Source organism: Lichtheimia ornata, assembly GCF_029851405.1.
Source record: "Lichtheimia ornata isolate CBS 291.66 chromosome Unknown scaffold00005, whole genome shotgun sequence".
Taxonomy (NCBI): domain Eukaryota; kingdom Fungi; phylum Mucoromycota; class Mucoromycetes; order Mucorales; family Lichtheimiaceae; genus Lichtheimia; species Lichtheimia ornata.
In genome coordinates, this window is record NW_026695325.1 from 900,912 (window position 1) to 927,151 (window position 26,240).

Here is a 26,240-nt window from a genome sequence, read left to right on the forward strand (position 1 = left end):
CTTTCTTGCATAATACACCTCTTCCTTAGTGGGACGAAAACAGCTAATGTTTGAATCCCGATCAATTCCTGTGTGTGTGCGTCTTCTTTCCTTTTTCGATATCCCTTCTTCCTACTACTTACCCAACATGAGCGACCCTCCTCGAACCAGCCCTCCAGAACGTAAGGGTCGCTCTCGTGAACGCAATGTCAACCTCCTCAAATACTATGGTATCAGTGGATCAGCTGCAGGAGACAATCGCCAGCCTCTGGATATTGGTAACGAAGAACGTGATGACCACCAAAGACCATGTCCATTGACATTCCATGGGTAGACAGCGACACATTTGAGCCCAACAAGTATTTTTCTCGGTTACTCAAGGAGAAGACGTTGAGTGGTCTTATCAAACGCGATAATGAGCTGGTGGCAGGTAAAGAGAATGGGTGTATGACAAGGGAGCAAGTGGCCCTAATGGCACTCTTATTGCAGAGATTCGCGAGATTGACGGTGATATGAAAACGTTGGTGTATGAGAACTACAGCAAGTTTATTAGTGCCACTGATACGATTCGTAAGGTTTGTATAAGGATAATAGGTAATATGGGACAATGAATGGGTACTAAGGGTGCATGTATAGATGAAGTCCAACGTCGAGAGCATGGAATCAGAGATGAGTCGGCTCAACGATAGCATGAACAGCATCACCCAGCAGTGCACCAATATCACCAATGCCCTTGGTCCAAATCGAGAAAAGATTCAGCGTCTTACCAATGTTCACAACCTCCTCAAGAGATTGCAATTTATCTTTGAGCTACCGGATCGTCTTGGGCGGTGTCTAGCGAATGGTCATTATGCACAAGCTGTCAAGTACTACACAAAGGCAAAACGACTCCTCAATCATTATCAGCACCTGGCAGCATTTAAAGGCATTGAACGTGACTCCGAGGCTATCATCAATAAGATCAGGGATGAGATTTGGAAGAATGCAAAGCAACCGGACAGGAAATTGGATGACATGGCAGAAGATATGCGTCTTCTTTTGCTTCTACAAGAGGATCCACCCAAGTTATGGAAGGAATATCTTGATGTGTAAGTACCCAGGATGGATCATGTGATGGGCATTGTATTGATGGGGGATTTTCATATAGGCAAGTGGCAAGGCTTCATACATGTGATGCAAATGGCGTGGATACGGTGGATGAGCTCACATCAAAAGCACTCATGCCTCTCGAGGATACTGTCAAGCACTTTGAATCACTCTTCCTGAAACCTGTGTCGACCGAAGAAGAAGCATCTATACCATATGTAAGGATTTTCTCTCTTATCTATCAATGTCTTTTACACAAATGGATGCTCATGGATTAAATATAGGATAAGGATCAGGCTAAGAGTGACCTTATGCAAGCTATTACACCACACATAGACGCATTTTTCCATAAGGCTTCTGAGTACACAAAATTACAGGTATGAATGGGTATCATGATATGATGATCCGCCTTATTCATGTTGATACGTAGACAACTAGCATGAATGGACAACAAACGTTGGATCAGATCAAGCATTTACACAACCTTACAGCCTCAGTATCTGAAAACGCAAGTGCATTGGTGCGGCTGGCCGCTATCGACAAGAGAATGCAGACACTTATGGATGAGCGTGAATCAGGATTTATTGATGGTTTAATGTTTACGTCGGTGGATCAACTAAAAGGTTAGTGCCAAATGAAGAAACCAACGCTAGCCGTGTGCTGATAAAATTTATTAGCACGGATGACCCGACTGGATGGTTTCAGCTTGGATACAATTGAGGGAATCAGTACAAACAAGAACGCACTCAATGATTTCATCTACGACACTGCATCATGGCTCATACAACATATCGAAAACGAATGTTTGGGATCACTACGCAACATGTTGGAGACGTTGACCCCTGATAGCCAGCCGAATTTCTTGGTGCACGTACGCCAAAGCGTTGAAAGAATGTGGCAATCATTGCTTGACACTATTTCGGTAAGTAGAGCACGTGAATTGGGATCATTTTCCCCTTTTTCCTGCATGCTGATTGATTAATTTGTGGGCGGTCATTGTAGGGTAGCAAATTGGATAATGACAATGCTGTCAAATTGATCGTTGGCTCCCGCTTATGCTATGATTTGGCCGAGCATATCATCCCTGAAGTATACAGCAACCTCCCTAGAAAGGATACAGCAGCAGCAGCAAATGATGATGATGATGATTCAAGGGAGGACGCGCATAACATGATGGAGCAGTACATACACAAAGGTCAAAGCTTGTTGAATAAGCAAACGATGCAAGAAGGATTTCGATTGACATTGCTGATACAAAACGAGTATCTTCGAGGGGATCGATTGGATGGCAAGCCTGAACATGTGTCGCAAGCTTGGGTGGATGCATTTGAAAGAGTGCGATACATTGAGCAATTGGTTGAAACCGTTTATCCGCAAACACCTTCACCAGAGGGCAATGGTGGTGCCGGCGGTGGCGGTGGTGGTGGCGGTACTGAAATGTCAGATATGGATTATGAATATCGCTTTGGATCAACAGCCAGTGAAGGCCTTTATACCCGACCCACTCAATCTACCCACAGCTTGACAACCACATCATCCGAAACGCCAGGCGAAGTAACAGGTCTCGGCATTATTCCCAAGTTTGGCTATGACATGACTCAAAACATGATGAGCAACATTGATAAATTGTTTGCTGAGCGAGTCGACATTTATCGATCCGTTGATCCAACTCCAGTGGGTGTATGTGCAGGTGTACTACGCATGTTGCTAAAGGCGTTCCTGGAGACTGTACGACAAATGCGTCTCAAGCAATCGGATTATCAACAGCTGCAGCTGGATGTCGAGTATCTTCGATTGATGATGTGGCCATATACACAGCATGACAAGTAAGCGTTTGTATGTGGAATAGTGATACGTGTAGTTAACATCATTTTATGAAGCAAATGGATGAGCTCTATGCTGCAAGAAATTATCTCTGGTGCCCATACACGGTGCGAGACACCTAAACCACTTAATCCCGAGGTGAGCATGGCAACATCATACGACAACATTAGAAAAGTGTATTAATGGGGTCTTCAATAGGATGTGGAAAGCATTTTATCATTAGTAGTACCATCATAATATATAAACATATGCTTTGTGCGCATGGGACCAATACTGTCAAAGTCTCGCCTTTCAGCCTAATATAGTGTACCTTTTTTTTTCTCAGACCAATGCGTGCGTTTGGCACCTAAAATAGATGGTGTCGTTTTTATTGTTGCGCTCCACCTTTCCTTTTTTCTTTCCTTCTTTTCCTTTGTTCATATTACCGTTCCTTTTACATTGACGCGACAAGATGATTAAGAACTTTGGAAAACTGAAACAGGTACGCTGATCTGGGTTTGGATGATGAGCAGGACAAGACGTGTTGTTGCTCATCCCGTCGTACCACCTTTTATTAACACACAACGCTCATAGTGGACAGGCGAACGCCTTGGTGCTGCTAAAATGACACTACAAACGGAGGATTTTCAACAACTCGAAGCTGACACGGAGCGTAAACGCACTGGTTTTGAAAAGGTGTACTCGGCATCTGAGCTTGTTCATGGTCAGCTATCCAAGAAGAAGCCATCACCAGAGGACAACAAGACCAAAGTATACCCTATTCAAGCTTGGGGTGAGATGTGGAGCAATCATGGCATGGCCTTCTCGGAAGACTCGCCTTTAGGTAAGGAGCCTAGTGCATGAAAAGGGATATGGGATCATGAGAAAGGCTCTGTTCTCAATATACCTGGCAACTTAGGGGCTGCATTGAGTAACCTTGGTGAAATCGAATCGAGAATTGCCATGCTACAAGATGAGCTTTCCAGCATTATCAAAGATGATTACATGGCTACGCTTGAAGTTGGATTGCATGAATACAAGGAATATCAGGCACTACGAAAGAAGCTTGAATCTCGACGCTTGGATTATGATGCCAAAATGGGAAGATTGCAAAAGGCCAAAAAAGAGAAACCAGAATGGGAGCAAGAGATGCAGGCATCAAAGCTCAAGTATGAAGAAACCGAATATGATTTGATTCAAAAAATGGTTTACTTGCAGGACTATGAGGTAAATGGGGGACAACATTAGGATGTATAAAAACACGCGTGTCTCACTTATTTGACAACTTTTTAAAAGGACACCCATTTGGAAGCATTACGTCGTGTGCTTGAAGCTCAATTCACATACCATAGTCAAGCAACCGAGTTGTTGAACAACATGAGATCCAATTGGGACAACCAAATCAAGACTCTTGCACGACAAACAGCACGTAGCCCTTATACCAATGGCAGATCAGTATCCGCCAGCCCTGCTAGCACACCGCTCTCATACCAAAATGATGATTACTTTTATGGATCAGAAGGAGGTGGCGGATTGTCTATGGCACAACAACGAAGACCTAGCGTACGTCAAGGTAGCCAAGATAGCCTTGGTATCCATGCCCCACGCCGTGTGCCTAGTTCAGCATCTATTCGCAGCACAAACAGTGAACCAAGACAACCTCCTCCTATGCCTCGACGTCAATCACAACATCAACCAGGTAAAGTGTGGGCGTATTTTGTATCCCTTTTATGCAAGACTTAACCCTTTATTTCGTTTATCAGCTACACGACGAAGGAAAGCAATGTACGACTTTGATGGTGAATCCCTTGAGGAGCTCTCTTTCCGTGCTGGTGATGTGATTACTGTTGTGGAAGAAGTGGATGAAGGATGGTGGCTCGGTGAAGTAGAGCATATTGGACCCAAGCGCCGTGGTATTTTCCCTGTCAATTATACGGAAGAAATCACCGCCCATCGTTCACCACCCACACCAGCTCGTCCCGTGATTCATGAAGAACCCCATGAAGAAGAAATTGCACAAGACCATTATTATCAACAACAACAACAAGTTTATTCACCACCTGCACCAGCACCACAAGTTCAAGAAGATTCCCCTTTTAGTGATCATCAACCTTCTGCTTATACATCACCACCAAGACCTGCTATGCCATCTCGTTCGAGTTCATCTGTTAGCACTCCACCCATGCCTTCTCGTAGCAGCACGTATGTTCCTTTGGATACAAAGCCTACAGCAGCTGCTCAAGCAAGTCGAACTCCTCCACCACCACCAGCTTCACGTGTATCTCCAAGTGTCTCTAATTCCACGCGTCGTCCTCCACCTCCTCCCGTTTCATCCTCATCTCCACAATTATCAACCAGTGGATCCTCAATGCGACTTGGTCCACAAGCTCATGCAAGAGCTGTCACCCCTGCAGCTACGACGATAAATGCGGATGTTCCTGCTCAACCCGATTGTCACGAGTGTGGATGTGATGACTTTAGCCCCAATGTCTTCAAAAAAGGTCATTGCAATAATTGTTTCCATAAACATCAGTAATTGTCCAATAAACCATCCATGTTCATCCTTTTTGATCACGTGCAAAATGGGGTGGTGTATTCATGAAAGTTGATATATATAGTTGACTATTTTGCTCCTTGTTCCCGTGCTTGTCGTCGTTGCTTGACATCCCAATTGTATACTCGTGCAGTGTCTTTACAAGAAAACAACCCCCACTTAGTATCCACTAAACCCTACTCATCCATTGATTGATGATACTTACTAACTTCCATGGTCGTAATTTGATCTCGCAAAAACTCCAAATCCTCGATAGTGTTCTTCAAAGATGTCTTTGCTGTTTCACATTTGGATGACAACAAATCCTTGGCTTCATCAAAGGTATATTCAAGCATGACATTGGCCTGTCACATAATCACACATTACCATCCAATCATTCGCAAGTCCACATTGGATCCCCTCAGCAGCAATCACTTACGCCCAACCAAAGATACACAGTGCCTGATGGCTCGACCTTGGCCTTGCAATACAATGTATCATTCAATTCATAATCCGTGTACACTGGTTCACCACCTTGTTGCTTCTCAGTCAAGAACTCGACCATGGCAATCGTCTTTTCGATCTCTGGTATCTTGTCTTCGAGCACTTTGCGACGTTGTAACAGGTTGACTTCCATAAACTTGTATTTGCTGAGTGGAGTATATGAAATGGTGTGAGCCTTTGGGTCGTCGTATCGATGGGACGTGTCAAGTACCTGATGGCTTCTTGGAATTTACGCAAGACGACTTCGGCAGGTTCGGCATCGGATACATAGTCTTCAACGCGTTCCTACAATGCGTATTCGATTTCAATGAACAAGCTGCTTTACTGAATAAAAGGAGATAAAACATACAACAAAGGGAGATTTGGGGATACCCCGAGGATTGGTGTCCATCTTGGCTGCCATGTTGAATAATGTGGAAGGAAAAGAGAGAAGAGCGGGCGGGTGACAAAAAATGTGAAAGAGACGTGTTGGTGATACAAAAGGAGGAGAACGAACTAACTCAGTGCTACTACTGATCTAATGTACTTTCTTGACAACTCTCAAGCCATCATCTTTTTGTCCTTTCTTAAGTGCTAAGCCAATCTTGTTTTCAACAGGGTCAAACGTGGTATAGAAAAGATTAGTAAATGCTGTGCCAAGGATCCAATCTCGATCCGATTGACCACGAGCAATGCGAGTTGCACAGCAGTCTCTCTTAGCATCAATCACACGTGTCCAATATTGGGCTGGAATCTCGACTGCATAGTCACCAAGATACAACTTCAGACGAGGCATCTTGTGAATCTTGCTACATTTCACCTTGTATGTTTGAGTGCGTTCTTGGAATTTACCACCAAATACTTTGTGATAAATATCAGCTTGATCAGCTGGCATCGATATCCAATGCTGTGAAGTGCTAATGGATGCAACAGCGCCTTTCTTTTGCTCCATCAATAGCTTCTGATCAAATCGAACAAGGGAAATTGGTACATCCCAGCTGCCAGTTTCGCTATCAGCCAAATCAATATAATGAACATCGCCCTTAATGACGCTCTTATCGATGCCACCTACATGCGTAAACAAAGGAGGATTAGATAAACAAAAACAAAGAGTGGCATGTTATTGCAACTACACATACCAAGAACAAGATAACCTGCTGGTTCCTCAACATTGGTACGCTTCTTGATGAATCCAAAGCCGCCCGATACAATGTCATCCAACAAAGAAGGATCTTCCGAATCATTGGTTTCATCGGCTGGCACTCCCGTGGTGGGTGTTTCTGTAACGTTGCTGCTGCTGGTAGGAGGAGAAATGGTATCGGTGGGTGTGCTGATATCAGATGTGGTTTCATTGTTATCATTTTCAGCTTCTTGCTCATCGCTATCTCCGTCATCCTCTGCAGGGACACCTCCACTTTGATCGAAACCATTGTCACTCTGGGAGGTAACATACATGCCAAATTGTGCACTAGTCATAAAGCTTGACTGATATGCGTTGGTGACAAAGGCTGAGGAACCAAGGACTGCACGACGCATCAAGCCTATTACATGATGATCTCTTATTAGTCACCCTTTTCTTTAATGGTGGTAACGTTCTTACTCTTTGCTGTGCTTGAATAAAGAGTGGTTTTGTTAAAATCAACATCTCTACCCAAACCAAGATAGCCATCTACATCCCAAAAGTAGAATTAGTTTTTAAAGTGTCTAAAGAAGAAGAAACCATGCATACCAAAGCCATGGTCAAATCCTGTCATTCTATAAGCGCCACCAAAAGGCATCGACTCGATTTTCATCCCACCAAATTCAACGGAGTCGAGGTAAACAGTGGTCTCAACGCAAGCATCGCCATATTTAACCTTGAATTTCTCGCCCGTGGATACAGCAGTTTCAGAACGACGAGCATAGTAGGTGCAACGATCCAAGCAATTTTCGCTCTTGCACTATCACATACATCAAAAATGAATGAGTGATGATGGTATTACTGGTAGGCTGTTTACAAAAACAAACATACACGCGATCCTCGCACCCAAGAGTAACCGGTATCTGCAAAGGATAACGCATGTGAGTTTTAGTCGGCTGTCAATTCATTGTCTAGTGACCATGTTGTTGACTCCTTTCTTCCCCTTTCCCCTTTTTTCTCCTTTGGTCTTGTGTACACACTAGTTGAGCCCTTTTACTCACTCGTATCGAATGCCATGGTAAATTCTTGTGGAGGATTGCCAATAAGCACCTTGCCACCTAGCTACATGAAGTAAAAGAAAAATTGGTATCCATGGCAACGTCTTCCTTTTGTGTGTGGATGTGTGGATGTATGTTGTATTGGAAGGGGTATTCGTACCACGCCATTATCAAGTTGCTCGGCATCAGCTTTTACAAAGCCTTCGTTGTTGTGGCGGCGGAAAAGAGGAACGGTAATCGGATCCGCAAATGCTGTAGTGGAAGCTGTCAAGTAGACAGCGGCGGCCCAAATTAGCGATTGACGCATAATAGGAAAGGAAAAGTAAAGATAAAGGTTGTAAAGTGAAAGGAAGGGTAGTGGTAAAAGATGAAAGAGAAGGGATGTACAAGGTTAAAGAAGCAGCAAGAAATAAAAAGTTGGATCTGGGTTGGCCTATATCATTTTCCACGTCCCAGTGATCTACTTGTTGTGGAAAGAGGTACACAACTATTTTTTCGATTGCATACAACCACTTGCTCCGCCAAAAGATTCCTTTCTAGCGGTCGAGGTAGCACACATTCAATATCAGCCGCGTTATGTGACCATATTGCTTAAATGCTATGTGGTTGCTATACATTGTCTTGAAAGGAAATGGATAATAGACATGGTCCATCTTGGATCGCACCATAGAAGATGAAGAAAATGAAATGAAAGCATTGGCCGTGTGTATCTTCAATCCATGGAACAACATGACAAAAAAAGCATCAACTGGCACGTGCACCCAGGCCAATAAGCATCATTGCAGCAAAGAAATCGCGGAAATCGCAGGAGTCCGGACAAGGAAACCAGGGCTTTGGTTACTTATTATCTCCCTGCCACTTTGCAGCAACACCACAGACAATGCATATTTAGCATTACCATTTCATGTTTTCGGATCCTGATTGCCGAGAGATCATCAGCAACAAAAAAATCCCCTCCCATGTGCTTTTACAAAATGAGGAGAAAGAACGATTGTATAACTGTCAAAGACAAGTAGGAGCCGTTTACGGTGTCACAGATGGTCTCAATATAGCATGACCCATAAATGAACTAATAGATTACATGCAATGGCCATTGTTGATGCCATCAATGCTAAAAAGAAACGATCCATGATAATTTTTATGCCACCCACCTGTTGTTCATGATCTTTATTATTGGCGCACAGCTGATGCCATTAGTTTGATGTAGGTAAAAACACGTTAGATGTCCATGTAGTATATAGCCCACCGATTCCCAAGATAGTAAACGGATCGATGAGTGCATGAATGGCTTAAACTTTTTGCATGGCAACAGTAAATGGTGTTTCCTGGTCTACGTGCTATCAACGAGCCATGGTGTCTACTTTCAGCTAATCATATCTCTTGATCCTAAAAGCCCATGACACAGCTTTAAAATCTGTACTTGCTTACTATTACTAATGCAGTACATGATTGCTCAATCTCCCATTTATAACCTAGGGATGGCCAATAATAGCATCATACAATCCGCTATCAATGATTCAGGTGCTTTAGTGGAACCAAATGTTATACCGGTCGCTGACTACAAGTTTCACGTGAATGGCAGCAAAACTATATGGGTAGACTTTGTCGAGGGATATCCCATCATCAGAATTATGGTTGCCCCAAGCGCTCTTTATTAAATGATTGATTCAGCTATATGTACCCTTATGCAATCATGATCCAGCAGCAGCGGCGTGTAATACCACCAGGCGCTAAACCCCAAAGAACATCCAATGGACGTATTTCAAGTATCAAAATGCAAATCCATATGATGGCTATTGTAATAGCTTGGCTATAGATCCTATTGAACATCACCGCCGATGTATCTGGATATGCATATTGGGCCCCTTGCAGTATGTTTCATGTATTTCGTTTAGCACACACACACACGAGGATAGATCTGAAGTATACAAAAATAGCGCTTGTTGCGCACCACAAGTCGCCACAGCAAACAAGGGACGCCCCTTGTTCTCGCAACAACCCTAGCGGATCAAAGAGCCCCAAAGGCGACAGATAAAATGACGACAGGAGAAGGAAAAGGAATATTGAATCCGATCCATCCGAAGCGGCTGATCAATATGCATGGGAGATTGAATGTATTTGCACGTCCCTGGATACTTGCATGACACATATTGGGAGCACATTTGGGGAGCCACAACATACATAACAACGAGTATGGAGGATGCAGCAACAAGTATACGGTGGATAAATCACGGGTGAACAATGGGGGAAAGCTAAGAGAATGTACAGCTGTATTCCATACCCACATTATCATGTGCAACAAATGACATCTATTCAAGGAGAAATCCGCTCTCAAAGCAGTTTTTGTGCTCTTTTTTGATCTTTAGAAGAGGCACACAGGAGAGCCAAGGAGGTTGATTTTGGGGGTTGATTTTACTTTTGTTGGATCTGCACACAAGGTGGTAAGCGAGGTTGATTAAAGGTGGCCTGAATATAAAGTGCTGGTTGCCCCTTTTTGTGTTTTTTTCTTTCCCTTCCTTTATCAAGTGAGCAACATGAGCGTTCAGGCAGCAGTCGCATTACTAAACAAGAATGCAACGAGCTCATCTAGTGGTGCGTGCAAATTATCATCACAAATTGCACCACCCTCACCTCCGGTAAAGTTGGCGAACACTTGTTGGAGGAATAGCAATCCCACAGAAAAAAAAGAGAGCAACGCTGAATTGAAACGCATTCGTACGACATCGGGTGGTGGGGTTGCATCCATGCTCAGCAAGTTTGATCAACACCAGCATGCACGTATTACCACAAACACGACAACAATTACCCAACCTAATACCAACACCACCACCATTAATACAAAGACGTCATCCTCATCATTGAACAAACGAGCAACAGCCACACAATCAACGTTAACATCTGATAATAAGGATAACAGGGGCGACAAAATTGACGTAATGATCAATGAGTTGACGTGCATGTATGAAACTATCATGCAGCAATATCAAGCAGCGCAAACCACGATTGAGCAGCTTCAGACCAAAGAGGGAATGATTATTACCAAAGACAGCAACGTCATGTCATCACAAATACGTGATTATGAAATACGTATACAATACTTGAGCGACAAGTTGGAGCAAATGTCGCAAGAACACGAAGAGCTTGAACAACAACTTGCTTCCTATCGCAGCCACCAAGACAATGACCATCATCTTGAAGATGCCAGCAAACAACGCCGTATCACTGTTGAGACCAATACGACTCGTAGTGATCAACCTGACGACTTTTGGAATTGTCTACTTGATACCTATGACAAGAGCTCAGTGAGTACGGGTTGTACATCAGCGAGAACGAGCAATGAAAATGACGAGGAGACTATGAGTTGTGATAAGGAGGTCGTTGTTACAGTTGACCATGAGCAGCTCCTTTCTATCAAGAAGCAAATGTCGGCACTCGAAAGAGGGGCACACATGATGTTTGAGTTACAAGCTGGTGAGCTTGAAAGCGAACGCATTCAAACGAGAGCCCTTACTGAGGTTGTGCGTAAACAAGACAAGTTGATTGCTGCACTTGAATCTCAGCTATCCAGCACGCAACGTAGCAACGATCAGCTGCTGCTTCAGGAACAAATGGAGTTGCAACGTATTGAATTGGAAGATAAGAGAGCTTTGCTGGCAAGGCTCTTGGATGAGAGAGAAGACTTGCTCAAACGTACTACCACCACCACATCACCCCCTTGCAAGACTCCAAATCGTAGTAGATCGGCTTCAGTGCGTTCATCCATTGATATTTTATCAGAAATGTCGAGAACGGACTCAACGGGTCATCCACTTTCTCGCGCATCTTGCTCATCTTTACGACAACAACAACAGCAACAACAGCAACAACTTGCCTCAACACGATCCTCTTTAAGCACATCATTGCATCTTGGCCGATCCACACCACCACTCACAGCACCACCTCGTGATCCTTTACCACCGCTACCTGCACGATCCTCTGTTGTTCAAAGCTCTACATCCATATCCACATTATCACCTGCATCCTCATGGTCATCGGCTGACTATGCAGCTATCAAAGCACAGGATATTTGCAGTAGTACGGTATATCGAGAAACCACACCACGATCACCATCACCAGCTTGGCTTGATCATCCACCACCACATCATAGCATCATTGCCACCATGCCATCTTCATCATCATCACCCACATCGCCGCCGCCACCGCCGCCTCAATCATCCACCACCAATATCAGTCGCCAGCCGACGATCAAGCTATCTAGAAAGAGTACTTCTAATAATAATAATTCAGCCTTTTGGAAAGGTTGGAAGCATCGTTTGGGCTCTCGATAGCACGAATGATGTCTTTGATGTAAAATAGATAGCCAAGTTTCTTGCTTAATTATATCACATGGTTGATCACTTTTCATTGTCGTTGGGTAATATCATGCCATCATCATCATTCATCATCCAATCATCTTGTTGTTGTCATCCCCAAGCTGCCATTGTGCAGTAATTTATTATGAGTTGACCATCTGTGCTAAATGACTATGAGAGGAAGGATGTTAGCTAGATACCTTCCCTACCGTATCCACCTCCTCGCATACATTACCTTGAATAAAGTTCCCATGGTCTCATCTGGTGCCGGTGCAAATGCACTATTGATGTACACATACTACAAGATAGGCGTCAAGTCACCATGCAACAAGTATGTCCATATCCTTACACGGCTTACCAAGGGATCGATGTCCTTGTACTTTAACTCTTTACGTAAAAAGTTGATTACACGCTGAACGGTGAAGGTGGCATTGACTTTTCGATAAGGTGTCTTTAGGATAGGTGCGTTGCCAATAGCTCGAAAGCGAAGGATCACTATAGCAGAGATCACTGTTCATTAGCACAAGAGGGGCATTAGACCTAATCCAAGCTTACCTATGGTGGAATCTTCCTGTTTATGCTTTTCAACAGCTTGTTCAAAAGTGAATGGTGGAGTGTCTTCATGTGAAGCTGTTTCGGGTGTTGTTGGCGTGGCCATAGTAAGGGAAGATGCGATTGCCCAGCGCTTTCCTGCAGCTCCACTTATTCCGACACAGACACAAATTGTTTATTTCGATCGTTGTTCTGTACCTTTTCTACAATCAAATTTACTAGCACTATTGTTGTTGTTTATGATTTCATCACTATCCAAGTATATGGTAATCTATCCACTAGCATCTTTTTGATATTTCGGTGATGGGCAAGAAATTGTTGTAAATCGTCGACGTTGGTTGTCAAGAAAGATATGCATCCCCGAAGAATTCAAATACTCGATCAGCTTTTGCGTCGTTCCATCGGTTCCTTCAACTGCTTCAACTCCATTGTCGTCCCTGTTGGCAAGCTTTTCCTTGGAAGAAGATGAGGGAGAAGCATATACAAGATCAACCAAAGATCGATACTGTAAATTGTTGACCATCTTTCGCAGTAGTCGAGTGCGATCATCAAGCGATTCTTCACCTTTGGATTTCCTGGCATAGCCTATGACTTTGATGCCTTGCTCCTTTTGCTAGCCGGATCGATACTGCACAATGTCCTTGATTACTGATTCTAATAAAATAAACCAATCAGCCACATAAGCCTTTTTTCATATGTATCGCACAACCCCCTTTCCCCACCATGGTACTTCTACCATATTACCTTTTCATACCATGCCGTGGTCAATGTGTGTAATGGCAATGCCGTTGCTAGTGGTGGTGATTCGTATCGTAAAAGAAAAGGCTTGCGTTAACAGGACAAAGAAAACAGCACGTCTTTCCCAAACATCCTTCTCGCCTTTGTACTCTGCAATAACGGCCTTCCCAACACATGTAATATGCCAACCAATCCACAGCGATGACCCAATTGAATGCAGCTTGCAAGATGGGGAAGCGGAACAATAAGGTAAAAGGAAGAAGAGTACAAACAGTGTACGTGAGGGACCCACTTTTTGTATGCCCAAGCGGACCTTTTGCATCATGCATACATACAGCGGGTTTGCTAGTAGCAATCGCTCTTGAATTCACCCGCCGCCATTATTCTTCTCGCCACCCTCCAAAATAAAAGTGCTTGTTCACAAGATTACTTTGCCAACGTCCAACAATAAATCTCTTAGTCACCCAAAAAATCTTCATCCACCAAAATTCTCTTTTCATGTTCAACTTTCACTGCAATCTACTGTGTATAAAGCACCCACACAGTACTAAAGTTTATTTTCACACCACTTTTGTCATGTCCCACTCTTCCGTAAACAAATCAAACATTGTAGCCATTATACCCTCATACTAGAAACAACGGCTGCTGAATAAATCTGCATCTTGGCAGACACATCGGACAATGTTTTATGCATGCACTTCAGCAATTTAATTCATTGAACAGCAGATTTAACGAGACGATAGGGAAACTGCAATAACTACTGGATTGATCATTTCAGGATAGATGGTTTACGAGCGTTCACCACGAAGACGACGAGCGAGTTGAATATCCTTGGGTTGAATGGTGACACGCTTGGCGTGGATAGCAGCAAGGTTGGTGTCTAAATCATATACATTCCATTGTAAGGGTCACATACACACATCCCACACACACACGCCTCATCCTTTACCTTCGAACAAAGAGACCAAATAAGCTTCGGCAGCTTCTTGCAAGGCACCAATGGCAGAGGATTGGAAACGCAAATCGGTCTTGAAGTCTTGAGCGATTTCACGAACCAAACGCTAAAGCAAATGTGTGTGAGAAGAGTCCGCAGTAGTCGTCATTCATCCATAATGCTTCAACTTACTTGGAAAGGAAGCTTGCGAATCAACAATTCGGTCGATTTCTATATACACACACAAAAGAATGATGAGTACATGTGACGAATCATTGTCACAGGGTCATTTTACCTGATATCTACGGATTTCACGGAGGGCGACGGTACCAGGCTTATAACGGTGAGGCTTCTTCACACCACCTAAATGGGCCAATCCAGTCAATCATGGACATTCCATTCCATCTACGAGTTATAGAGCAAGCATACCGGTAGTGGGAGCTGATTTGCGAGCAGCCTTAGTAGCGAGTTGTTTTCTGGGAGCTTTACCACCAGTGGACTTGCGAGCAGTTTGCTTTGTACGGGCCATGACTGAAAGTGAAGGAAAGTGGAGAAAGGAGCAAACACAAACCCGCAACACAGGTCATGTGTTTAGCAGATTCAGTAATTCGCCTGAATCCCAGATATTCCAATCTTTATATAGGTGATCTTGACACACTATACACACCGTCGAATGATGACATTTAGGCACTTTTCATGAATGGATCTATTCTTGCTTCCCTTCTCTTACATTGCTCTTATCCACCACCCCTAACCCTTTTGCTTAAAGGTATGTGTGTAAGCGTGCATGTATTTGACAACTAGACGACGTCATTCACTTTTGACACATACGCACACAGCAGCATACCTCCCGCCTCCCATGGGTGATCACAAGCTACAACATACACACGTGGTGCCACATCCCTCACTCGATAGTATCTTATCAGCGTTGACATTTTCCACCACAAGCACCCCTTCATCATTTTATTACATTGGTTGATATCACCCATTGCTTTGTATCTATATAATGTATCTTCTAGGCAAGGAATCACATGTCATTACTACATCGTTATGCATGTCATGTAAAACGACACTCTTTGAAACAATGATGGTGGACGCGTATTTATAGGTGGCTTATTGTGAGTGATTGCTGACGCGGGTGTCAATACTTTTGCTTTTTGCTTACTTGGACTCGTCGCGGTAGTGGGTGGGTGGAAGGGAGCGGAGGAGTAAATGACGGTTTACCACATTGCGACTAGCCGCTCTTCTTTTCCATGTCAACTTCCAAATCAACAGATCAACTTGCTGCAATCGCCGGCTCGACCAACATGACAGATAAAATGGAAGCTGAAGTACAACGTTTACTCGACGTAAGTGCACGATCGGTATCCATCGGAGAATGTCCTCATTGAGTGTGTGTCCTTTGCAGAGGAATCGCGACTTGACCGACCAGTTGGACAAATCCTTACGAGTCATTGCACGCTTACGACGCCAACGATGGTATGTATGAAACGATACGGTCCTCGTCCAAGGTACTTCTCCAAGTTCGCTCATTTTTCATTATGTATCTCTTTTCCTGTATAGTGAACTATTGGACACGATTGCAGCCAATCATCAATCAAAGCACCCAGAGTCGAACGACGAGGATGATGACGATAGCAGTATCTATGATGAGGATGATGATTTGGGAGAGCTTAGTGCACCATCACCAGAAGAAGAATCGTCATCATCAGAGGAATCATCAGAGGAAGAAGTACCGTGGATGAGCATGGATGCAATAGGTATGTAAATGACACCTTTCATTATTGCATGTATGTACTTATATATATATATGTATATCACCAGGATCAGGTCAAAAGAGAAAACGAGCAGCCCCAGGAACAGGAGGAGGTCGAAAGAACCGACATCGTCTCGTGACAGCCGAAAAAGATGAAGCAGGAGATTACATTATGCCCATTCAACTCGGGACCATCAAATTGCTGAGTCTCGGCACCGTCATCTCAGATAATCCTGCGTACCACAACAACCGTTATATCTTCCCAGTGGGTTACAAAATAGAAAGGTACACAATACATCATCATCATCACCATCATTTATACTAATGAATCCATGCTACTACTATAGACAATACAAGAGCATGGTCAATCCAGATAACATGATCACCTATACATGTTCTATTCAAGAAGGAGCCACCGCACCAAAGGTAATAAATAATAACCCCTATATCATCCATCCCATCTCATCCATTGTCATGCTATAGTTTTGTATTGCTCCATCCGATCAGCCAGACCTCGTAATAGAAAAAGATAATCCAACCGCTGCATGGTCCACCGTCATGAAGGAAGCCAATCGAGAATCACAACGCACACACTTTGCCGTTTCTGGTCCTGAGTATTTTGGTTTATCACATCCCAGCGTCGGCATGATGATTCAAGATCTTCCTGGTGCCACAGCGTGTACAAATTATGCATGGCGTAGCTTTGACGATTATCAACCTGCCAAACCCAAATCATCCAATCCACCTAGTCCAACATCCACTGCTTCAGACGTATCAAAAACTACAACACCAAGTCGTCGAGGTGGAGGAGCTAAACGAGGAAGAGGGGGTAGGCAGAAATAAGTACTATTACTAGATAGTGGAGGATGCAATGAATAAAAATGTTGTATTGGAGAAAAAGAAAAAAAAAGACACTATGTCTCTAAGCTATGATCTTGTTAATTCGTGTACAAAGTCCATGGACAGAGCTTGCCGATGCTTGCAATTCAGGTATATCGTTATTTAAAGTCTCAAGTTTCTTCAACAAAGGCATGAGCGTTGTCGTGGATGATGTTTTCAGGTTGCTGGCGATAGCCATAGAAGGTTGAAACATGGCTGTTTGACTTGATACTGCAAAGCTTTGGCTGGAATACAAGTCGAGGGGTTGTACAGCTGTCGTTTGTGATATCGCCGTAGATTGCATATAGTATTCTAAATGTCGCCAAAGTACCAGCAAAACATTTTCCAATAAGACTACATAAAAGAGAAAGAAGAATGAGTGGGCCATTCAACTTGACAACATCCATTCACATGATACTCACAGACAAGATGACGCATCTGCTTCGCTTTCAGTTTGCTACGTTTGTCCAATTCAGCGATCAGCACCTGTTGTTGTTGAGAAGGTCCCAAATGATCAAAATGGATGCTCAAGGTTTGAGGAAAAGCTGTTTGTGCCAATTCCCGAACTTCTTCCAATTTGATAGAGCCAACATTGTTCTTTTGTGTCTCAAATCGTTTCCTCTCCGCTGCTGCCGTATATAAGCTGCTTGTGGTTTGACGAATGCAAGATGTCAGGGTGGATAAAGATGGCGTTTTTAAAGAAGCTAGAATAGCTAATCAGACAAAATCCCATGTTGTATATAAAGATCCCCTTACCATTCCTAGTAACCGATGCACCGCTGTCGCTGGTCGAAGCAAGTGTGCTGCTAAAGAGAGGCTTGAAAGAGTTGTTGCCTATATATAGATATTCATTGTTAACCAAATGCACATGTGCCATAACATTCATTCATTTTATCCATACATTGATCATCAGTTGTGAAAGCTGCATTTTGGGCATAAGCTGCAAGGCTCATTTGGATCGACAAGATTGTATCTGCGGCCTTTGTTGACAAGACGGATGCATCATCTATCATTCGTGGATGAGCCATGTATTCGATAACTCCTTTATGACTTCAACTTACTGTTGACCTTTTTCTGTGCCCATTGCTTCTCCTCGTCAGTGCTCGGCACAACCTTGGCAGATAAGTTTTGAGGAACCAGGTACTTTGCAATGAGATGCACCATAGCTGTGTGAAGATGGCTCATACGTCGATTTACCTATCGCTTACATGAGTAATGTGATGGACTTTGGCTATTCTCATACCTACCAAATCATCAAAAAAGCCAGGGCGACTGCTCAAGTGATATAGGATGGATGTGATATGCTTCAATTGTGCCAAAGAAGATAGCGTGGTTTGCTGATGCTCGTCCTTGAGAATGAAAAGCACGGCTTCTTGCTGCATGCGGCACCAACTTTCAACCTACAAAACCATACCTCTGTCAGCAAACAATGAACATCCAGCTTTGATTACAGCACATACCTTATCGATTACCACACCATTGGAACGTCCCAAAGTACATAATACAGCGGAGATGAGCTTGAGCGCTGGCATAATGAGGCGATCATATCGCTCGTTGAAATTAACTTCGGTCTGCATGCGATCTACCATTACAAAGTATATGAGTATATCAACTCAATGACCAATTCCAATGTCAAGCTTACCATTGTTATAAGGGGCTGCCTCAGGACGTGCACCGATGAATTGACAATGGCTCAACACATCAACAATACGATTCTCAATCAAGAGCTTGGCTCCTTGTTTGCAAAGCGATAATCGAAGGAATAATGACATCTTGGCTTCGTAGATATATAATGGCACCATAGAAGCTAAATAATAATAACAACAAGGTTACACCTTATCCATGATCAACATTTTCACACCCATCCACTTACCATCACTCTGCTCCAAAAGATTCAAAAGTGCAACATCGTCTCTTCGGATCATATCAATGCTGTATCGTAAAAAGTTCTTCTTGACCAAAAATGCGAGAATGGCTTCGTTGCTGGCCTTGGTCGACATGACGTATAATGCATCGAGTAGGATATAAGCTGTCGTCTTCCATACATCCACACCATCGCTTGCATCAGCACATAAGATCGTTAAGAACTTCTCGTTGGCTGAAATGATGTTGACAAATTGGCTTTGGATGCTGCTGCCCTTGCTGCTGTTATGGCTGACGTAGTGTAAAAAGTTGACCAGAGCTGTATACATGTCACCACGCATTCTGACCAATGTATTGTCCTCTCGTATGCAATCAATGATACCACTGAAAATAACACGCAGCTTCTCTTCTGGGAGTCGTGAAGATTCGACATTGGTTGAAGGGCTGGGTGATGCTTCCAAGATCTCTTGTCGCAGCTTGTCCTCTCGTAAACGTGTCAACAATGTCAAGATCACCTCGCTAAAGCCTTTGAGAATATCGGGCTCCGTTCCAGATGCCTCCTTGATCTTGGCCAATAACTTCAACAACAAGTCGTAGATGATCTTTTCTCGTGTCTCGAAGGGGAATAAATCAAAACATTCTGAAAGTGTCACTTGAACAACTTGCTTCCAAGCGCGAAGACAATGCAACTTGCCCTGGGCAATTTCTCGCTTGTGATTCTCCGCCATGAGTACCTTGAGAATACGACCCATCTCATTCTCCAGCTCCAGACGCTGCTGATCGTTGGCAAGCTCCCCTGAATCTTGTTTTTGACGTTCAGCTTGGCGTAATACTTGATAAATCGAACGAATATCAAAGACTGAACAATCGCGTTCGTTTTGGATCTCGTATTGCTTGTAGTCAAATCCCTTAAAGTGAACAAGCTCGCCCACATTCGAACCATCTGCCAAATCATCGATCCATTCAAATTCCAAAGAGCTGAGCACTTCAAGCATCTTGACGAGGGGTTGCTGGAAACGGTGTGTGCCCATGGCGAAAATGTTGACGCTTTCTCTATCTGTATCTTCGACCATCTCATCGGCATGTGTATCATCATGTCGTCCATATAACAACTCGAGCAATCGCTTGATATCGGATTTCTGATGCGAACCAGCCATAATGTGTAATTCCAATGCAACCGATTTGAGCAACCAGGCACGTTGATGTAGCTGCGAGCAAACTGAGAAGAAATCCATCCGCGAACGAGAACCATCCAAGCTAACCAATACACCAGGGAAAACAGGTGAAACAATGTCATGATAATTCTCCAATCGAGCGGGCATTGCTTCCAAATGTCGATAAAAGAAATCTTCATTGCCTCGTAAATATCGCATCGTCGACGAAGATGTTGATTCTTTGGTGCATACTCGATAAATGAGCTTGTAGCATTTTTCTGCCAATACAGGATGTGTGGCGACAAGAGGTGGTCGTACATCGCTGCTATCGTCGTGTCGAATAATGCCACGGTTGATGAGATTCATGAATGATTGGAAGCAAATGCGTAAATCGACATCGTTTCTCATACGTTGGAGTGCGATATTGATATCAGAAGCTGATTCGCTGTAGCCGAAAATGAAATCAACGAGGGATGGTGATGGTTTGTCGAGCATAGAATTATTGAGTAAGAGATCGACAAGTGCCAAGCGTACTGAGCAAGCCATGGATGGCTGAAAGTCCGAATCGAAAGAGAACTTATCATCGAGTGTCTTGGATGCACACCAAAATGGAATGTTGTTGATATCGTATTCATAATCCTCAGGCGTGGTGGTTTCCTCATCATCAATTCCCAATCGCTCACTGATGCCATACAAAATGCGTGTTTCATCCTTGCATCCACGTAACACCTTGGTAAGCTTGGTGCCGATACCACCCATTGCTGCATGAATATTGCCACCCGATCGTGCAACATTGCTGTCAAGAGGCTCTGTTGAAAGAGCATTCAAAATCTTAGTGCTGAGATAACAAATTTCCTCCTGATCCTCGCAATTGACAAGCAACCCAAGTTGAACAAGTGCATTGGCGTGATACAACATGGTTTGGCCAAAAGATACCAATGATGGCATGGGAGGGAATACCACATCTCCAATCTTGAATTCTGAAGAAGCCATCCTGCTCGATAATCCAGTGACACTTGGTACAAGCATATTGCAGAACGTATCTTGTAACTCCAATACTTGATGGATGATTCGAAGACATCGGATAACGCATTGTACAAAATAGGGTGAAGTTTCCTTCTTGGCCATGATACCATCAGGTCCTGCCTCCACAATCTTGAGCATCTCGTTCACCAAACGATGACCCGATAGGAGTCGAACAATAACCGTGAAACCAGGGTGTCCAAGATACATGAGCAACAAATGTTCCAAAGAGCCTTGAGCTGCAGCACGACTTTGTGGATGATTGGCTGGAAGATTTCGATATTGAGATAACGCCTGTCGCAATGGTCTCAAGTTGAATGATCGAATGCTGTTCTCCAAAATCTTCAAGCATGCTTCACTCAATTGCCATTTGCTGCCAGGGTAGATATACTCTTGTGATTCCAATCCAATAAAAATGTGGTCAATCACCAATGAAATGAAAGGTTCAGCGCCTGGTGTACGAGTGCCTTTGCCGAGATCCCATGGAATAGTAGATGGCATGTATTGGAATCCATTGAGAAGCTCCTCTCGCTTGGATACGGTGTGAATAGCTGATCCAATCAAGTTGAGCAAAGCAAGCGTCTCGGGATACACCTTGTTGTTGCGTTCCATAGCAAGTTCACGTAAAAAGCCTGGTGGTTTGGGTGCTTCCAATCGTTGCATAGCTGGTCGTTGATCACCAAGTTCTTGTTGTCCCTGAACCGGTTCACGCTTGGAAACAAGAAAGCCATTGGTATCAAGAGCCTCCCATACCAATTCGGAAATGCTTCTTCCTACACCTTCCACGCCACCACCCCATGGAGAGCAAAAGGCTGCCAAAACATCAAACAAGGCTGCACGTAACTCGACAGAGGTATCACAGCTGATCATTTCAAAGATCGATTGAGGGGCACGTAGCAAAGTGTCGAACCAAAGAGCCTTGCGAGCTTCCATAGAATATTGTACCACTTGCTTGAGTAAGTGTAAAAATTGTTTGAGCAGCTCCTCTTCATCAGCAGGGAAAGCAGCAGGTGCGTCTTTGGATGTGTTGCGGAGTAAAGGAACGTAAAATTGGATAGCAGCAAAGAGTTTGCCCCATGAAAACAAGCTACTCATGGCAAGATCATTCGTGTTGGTGCCTGTCGCAAGATGATTGAATGCACGAGGAGCACACACATCGCCAGTGGAAATAGATGCAAGAAAGCTGTAACATGCGCGTACTGTTCCTGACACCTTGATATCCGTCGCCCACTTGATAAATCCAAACAACCGACTATCGGTTCGCGTCCAGAATTTCCATCCCATGTTGACTCGACCACGATAAATGCTGGCTAATAACTCCATAAAGGATTCCAAGTCATGACATTTGCTGCTATCCTCTTCAGTGCTGGCAAGTGCATTCCTCGTTGATAATGGTGCATGTGCTGGTGTGCTCGTATCCTCCTCCTTGTATTTCAACTTGCGTAACACGCCTTGTAGATTCTCAATGAAATCAACAGCCAATTGCTCAATCTCATGAACAACAAATGTCTGAAACTCGCCTCGAATCTTGGCATTGAACTTGGTATAATCACTTGGATCCACCATAAGACCATCAAGAATCATATTCGTGTCCTCGTAAACGGATGCCTTGAGCATGCCTCGTTGTGTCTCAATACTAGCATTGGGCTGTTGGAAATAGAGCAAGTAATCGTTCATGAATTCGAATGCCTTGGAATTGATAGCACCTTCCACAAGCTCTTCCAATTGTTCTTCCTTGGCTGGTAATCGTCCTTCCACACTCTGATCCTCTTGAACTGCTCGATATAAAAACAGCACCCATTGAAGAACAACAACTGATTTGATTGCTGGGACCTTCCAAAGAGAACCAGTCATTTTGTTCTGGAATCGACTCATGAAATCGGCATTGTTGTAAAGAGGTGGTGTCACATGCATGTTGTAATTCAAGTGATCCGTGATCGAAAGTGCACCCAACAACGAGAGCAATAAATAGGAAGTAGCTACATCCGTCAATTGTGCTTGCTCCAAGATCTCTTCGATTGCCATAACATCTTGTGGATCGATCCAGTGCATGGATGTGAGATGATAAAGAATCTGTGCCAAGGTGATACGCTCTTCTTCCAATCGCTCTATCCGTAAAGCCATGATGTATTCTCCCAATCGTCCACCCGTATCGGCTGTATTCTGTGCTAGCTGCGGTTGCTGTTGTTGTTGCTGTTGTTGTTGTTGTTGCTGTGGTAATTGAATCGATCCAGCATTCTTAAGATTGGTGATTGCTGTGCTGAGATCTTTGATGGTAGTCAACACTTTTGATACAAAGGATTTGTTGCCAGAGGTGCGATCTTGCATGATATCAGAAATGAACTGAGCGAATACAAATTGAACATCCTTGTTGGCTGAAGCGTCCTTGCAGCAAGTCACCATCATCTCGAGACATTGCAAGATGTATCCTCGTTCATTGTAATATTCCACGATAGCTGTATCCACCGATGTACTGTTGACGCGTGGTGCTTCGATCATCCCCTTCATGATAAGCTCTGCTGCAACATTCTCATTGATACCGAGCTGATCGGACAAAAAGATGCTCTGCTTGACGAATTCCTCATTGACCTTGTGCACTGTACCGTTGATCGTTGCCTTGCCTACAAAAAGGGGGGAAGAAAGGGTAAACGCGCAATGTTAACGCGATGCCTTTTATACGTTGTAAAATGTGCCACGTACCAGACTGAAGTTCAGTGCGATCTTGAGCGTTCTTTGGGAGATCGTCAAGCAAACGAAGGAAATCCGGTTTGTATTGTTGCAAGCGATGCTGAATCACGTCTGCTGCAGATGGAGAAGTTGCTACGCGTGCCTGGCATAACGTATCGAATAATGTGCGAAATCGATTCTGCATTTGCGTCGAATGGTCAATCCAATGCAGGTGTTGGACAGCAGAACGAAAGTAAGAGTAAGGTAAAGGGCTGGCAAGCTGAATCGAATCGGGTGCAAAGCAAGCACTGAAGTCTACCCTTCCTAGCATTTTTATGTACAAGTGACTGCCGCCCAATGCCGCACGCGTCTTGGATGGCCAACCCACCCCATATATACTATAATGAGACGCATGAATGCCGTTCCATCACACCTTTCATTTCACTATGACTCTGATACCAAATATACTACTTCTATTCATCCTTCCTTGTCAATTTCGTGAATCCATTGTGATGCGCTTTAGCTCCTTAATAGGCTCTTTGTGTAATTAAATTCATTCTCTACTACCACCCATTTTGTATTTTATTGTTGTCATTGCAAATGAAAACCTTTGATTCTATGCATCATTGATATCAGCAAAGCCAATAGTGTTGTCACCAAAGTTGAAGACAGTGGCATAATCCTTCATGAGGTTGTTGCCAATGAAATAATCGTTGCCATCCATGAAACCAAACATGCATTGGTCAAAAATGGGTAAGTAATCGATGAGTAAATCGGATGGCTTGAACTCGATCGTGAATGAATTGCCTTCAGTGTCAGGGAGAGAAAGGCTCAACACCCAATCATTTTGATTTTTGAACTGTGTGCAATCTGAAATGAGATAGACATTGCGTAAATGGGTCACATGACTATCGCCAAAGAGAGCACGAGCTAACTTGTCGCCTTGTCCATTTGGGAGACGGCTTGTAGCAGTACCAGTATCGAAATGGAAGCTGCTACCTTCATCCATGCTGAGTACATTTGTTGATGAAGCATTATCCCCCGTGCTTGTGCGTGAAAATCCACTGATATGGGCACGCCATTGGTAATAGTGATTAGCATCACCATTAAAATGCGTCGACTTTGCTACAGGCGTTTTACGTAATGAATCGGCGACGGCGTTTTGTTGCAATCCACCGAATACGACGGATCCACCACGGCTATCATCACCATCAATGTATACCGAGAAAAATGGCTCAGGCACAACTTTGTTCTCATACAAATGCTGAGGCACCGGCAAGTATTGATAGTTGTAATTGGTGGATGACATGGTCAATGTGGGATAACCAGCTCCCATAATACCATCAATAACAACACCACCGCCAGCATTCCCCGATGACAGCAAGCCTTTTGTTTTAAGAACAGCTGCAATTTCTTGAGAAGGAAGGGTCACATTGTCTGCAATTGTAATAGTATCCTCCATGTATTCTCCAGTCGTCGTTTGAGACCCATATACAGCCATAAATAAGGATCGGCTCCTTGGTACGCTTTCATGAGTACTGGACTTTGATGGATCGTAGCCTATAGAGAGCATATTAATTCGACTAGATCACTCAATTCTTTAAACTCAACAACTTACGGCGACCCGATGGACATCCTTGACGACTGGTACAAAAAGGTCCAGGAACCCAAAAATCGGCACTGCCAGTATCAAATACCAAGTAAAAGTCTTTAGCTGGTGTACCAACGCCCACTTGAATCACAGGCTCCAAGTTGCTTTGCTCATAGATCAAGGTAGAATCAGCTTGTCGTCGATAAAGTAGCTCTGGATCACCCTCTTGCTGGGGGCGAGACACAAGTCGTAATGGCACTTCAATGGCTGAAGGGGCTGGTAGCGTAAGTGCTGACACACCATTGATCACCGCAAAAGTGATAATAAGACTCTTTGAAAGTAAATGTAACATGTCCTGATTATGAAGAGCTGTCAAACCCAATTTGACATATCACTTTTATACCCTCAAAATTTATTGCGGGTTTTACAGAGCCCTCGGTCCGAGGACGTTTTTCACATTTACATTACGTAGTTTACCTATATGCCTGACAACTCTCTCTTCCATGCTTTGCTATGATCAAAGTCCGTGATTCAAGCACCTTCATTATGCGACCTTAAGAAATTTTTATTTTAACATAGACTGCCCTATCGTTTTCGTTGACCGATTAGCCAACGAGTAGGCAATAAAAAGGGTTCATGCCATCCCTTTCCCGAGACTTGTCCAATCCA

At 43.7% G+C, this 26,240-nt stretch overlaps 11 protein-coding genes across 11 annotated transcripts; 4 read left to right on the top strand and 7 right to left on the bottom strand.

Annotated features, from left to right (window-relative positions):
• Positions 1-127: 127 nt before the first annotated feature.
• Positions 128-3,126, top strand: O0I10_002134 (uncharacterized protein; the record flags this gene model as incomplete). Its single annotated transcript, XM_058482222.1, has 11 exons — positions 128-257; positions 314-409; positions 469-554; positions 616-1,067; positions 1,127-1,283; positions 1,350-1,442; positions 1,496-1,688; positions 1,743-1,987; positions 2,068-2,891; positions 2,946-3,027; positions 3,088-3,126. The coding sequence occupies 11 exons, from the start codon at positions 128-130 to the stop codon at positions 3,124-3,126; spliced, it is 2,397 nt and encodes a 798-aa protein (XP_058347353.1).
• A 214-nt stretch (positions 3,127-3,340) lies between these two features.
• Positions 3,341-5,404, top strand: O0I10_002135 (uncharacterized protein; the record flags this gene model as incomplete). The annotated part of the gene is made up of 5 exons (XM_058482223.1): positions 3,341-3,370; positions 3,463-3,712; positions 3,788-4,095; positions 4,165-4,567; positions 4,632-5,404. The coding sequence occupies 5 exons, from the start codon at positions 3,341-3,343 to the stop codon at positions 5,402-5,404; spliced, it is 1,764 nt and encodes a 587-aa protein (XP_058347354.1).
• Positions 5,405-5,490: 86 nt separating this feature from the next.
• On the bottom strand, positions 5,491-6,308 carry O0I10_002136 (uncharacterized protein; the record flags this gene model as incomplete). The annotated part of the gene is made up of 5 exons (XM_058482224.1): positions 5,491-5,558; positions 5,628-5,766; positions 5,841-6,051; positions 6,117-6,190; positions 6,255-6,308. The coding sequence occupies 5 exons, from the start codon at positions 6,306-6,308 to the stop codon at positions 5,491-5,493; spliced, it is 546 nt and encodes a 181-aa protein (XP_058347355.1).
• A 114-nt stretch (positions 6,309-6,422) lies between these two features.
• Positions 6,423-8,369, bottom strand: O0I10_002137 (uncharacterized protein; the record flags this gene model as incomplete). Its single annotated transcript, XM_058482225.1, has 7 exons — positions 6,423-6,952; positions 7,024-7,425; positions 7,485-7,553; positions 7,614-7,824; positions 7,896-7,927; positions 8,066-8,126; positions 8,223-8,369. The coding sequence occupies 7 exons, from the start codon at positions 8,367-8,369 to the stop codon at positions 6,423-6,425; spliced, it is 1,452 nt and encodes a 483-aa protein (XP_058347356.1).
• Positions 8,370-10,596: 2,227 nt separating this feature from the next.
• On the top strand, positions 10,597-12,390 carry O0I10_002138 (uncharacterized protein; the record flags this gene model as incomplete). Its single annotated transcript, XM_058482226.1, has 1 exon — positions 10,597-12,390. The coding sequence occupies one exon, from the start codon at positions 10,597-10,599 to the stop codon at positions 12,388-12,390; it is 1,794 nt and encodes a 597-aa protein (XP_058347357.1).
• Positions 12,391-12,525: 135 nt separating this feature from the next.
• On the bottom strand, positions 12,526-13,072 carry O0I10_002139 (uncharacterized protein; the record flags this gene model as incomplete). Its single annotated transcript, XM_058482227.1, has 4 exons — positions 12,526-12,585; positions 12,650-12,712; positions 12,773-12,909; positions 12,970-13,072. 4 exons carry the CDS (start codon positions 13,070-13,072, stop codon positions 12,526-12,528), a joined length of 363 nt encoding a protein of 120 aa, XP_058347358.1.
• A 131-nt stretch (positions 13,073-13,203) lies between these two features.
• On the bottom strand, positions 13,204-13,489 carry O0I10_002140 (uncharacterized protein; the record flags this gene model as incomplete). Its single annotated transcript, XM_058482228.1, has 2 exons — positions 13,204-13,217; positions 13,300-13,489. The coding sequence occupies 2 exons, from the start codon at positions 13,487-13,489 to the stop codon at positions 13,204-13,206; spliced, it is 204 nt and encodes a 67-aa protein (XP_058347359.1).
• A 1,003-nt stretch (positions 13,490-14,492) lies between these two features.
• O0I10_002141 (histone) lies at positions 14,493-15,167 on the bottom strand (the record flags this gene model as incomplete). Its single annotated transcript, XM_058482229.1, has 5 exons — positions 14,493-14,584; positions 14,654-14,765; positions 14,831-14,869; positions 14,934-15,001; positions 15,068-15,167. The coding sequence occupies 5 exons, from the start codon at positions 15,165-15,167 to the stop codon at positions 14,493-14,495; spliced, it is 411 nt and encodes a 136-aa protein (XP_058347360.1).
• Positions 15,168-15,891: 724 nt separating this feature from the next.
• On the top strand, positions 15,892-17,237 carry O0I10_002142 (uncharacterized protein; the record flags this gene model as incomplete). Its single annotated transcript, XM_058482230.1, has 6 exons — positions 15,892-15,987; positions 16,047-16,117; positions 16,202-16,398; positions 16,463-16,679; positions 16,742-16,820; positions 16,878-17,237. 6 exons carry the CDS (start codon positions 15,892-15,894, stop codon positions 17,235-17,237), a joined length of 1,020 nt encoding a protein of 339 aa, XP_058347361.1.
• A 79-nt stretch (positions 17,238-17,316) lies between these two features.
• Positions 17,317-24,185, bottom strand: O0I10_002143 (uncharacterized protein; the record flags this gene model as incomplete). Its single annotated transcript, XM_058482231.1, has 10 exons — positions 17,317-17,627; positions 17,696-17,977; positions 18,030-18,107; positions 18,175-18,279; positions 18,335-18,470; positions 18,521-18,673; positions 18,734-18,855; positions 18,916-19,080; positions 19,147-23,934; positions 24,014-24,185. The coding sequence occupies 10 exons, from the start codon at positions 24,183-24,185 to the stop codon at positions 17,317-17,319; spliced, it is 6,312 nt and encodes a 2,103-aa protein (XP_058347362.1).
• A 411-nt stretch (positions 24,186-24,596) lies between these two features.
• On the bottom strand, positions 24,597-25,923 carry O0I10_002144 (uncharacterized protein; the record flags this gene model as incomplete). The annotated part of the gene is made up of 2 exons (XM_058482232.1): positions 24,597-25,540; positions 25,599-25,923. The coding sequence occupies 2 exons, from the start codon at positions 25,921-25,923 to the stop codon at positions 24,597-24,599; spliced, it is 1,269 nt and encodes a 422-aa protein (XP_058347363.1).
• Positions 25,924-26,240: the final 317 nt, after the last annotated feature.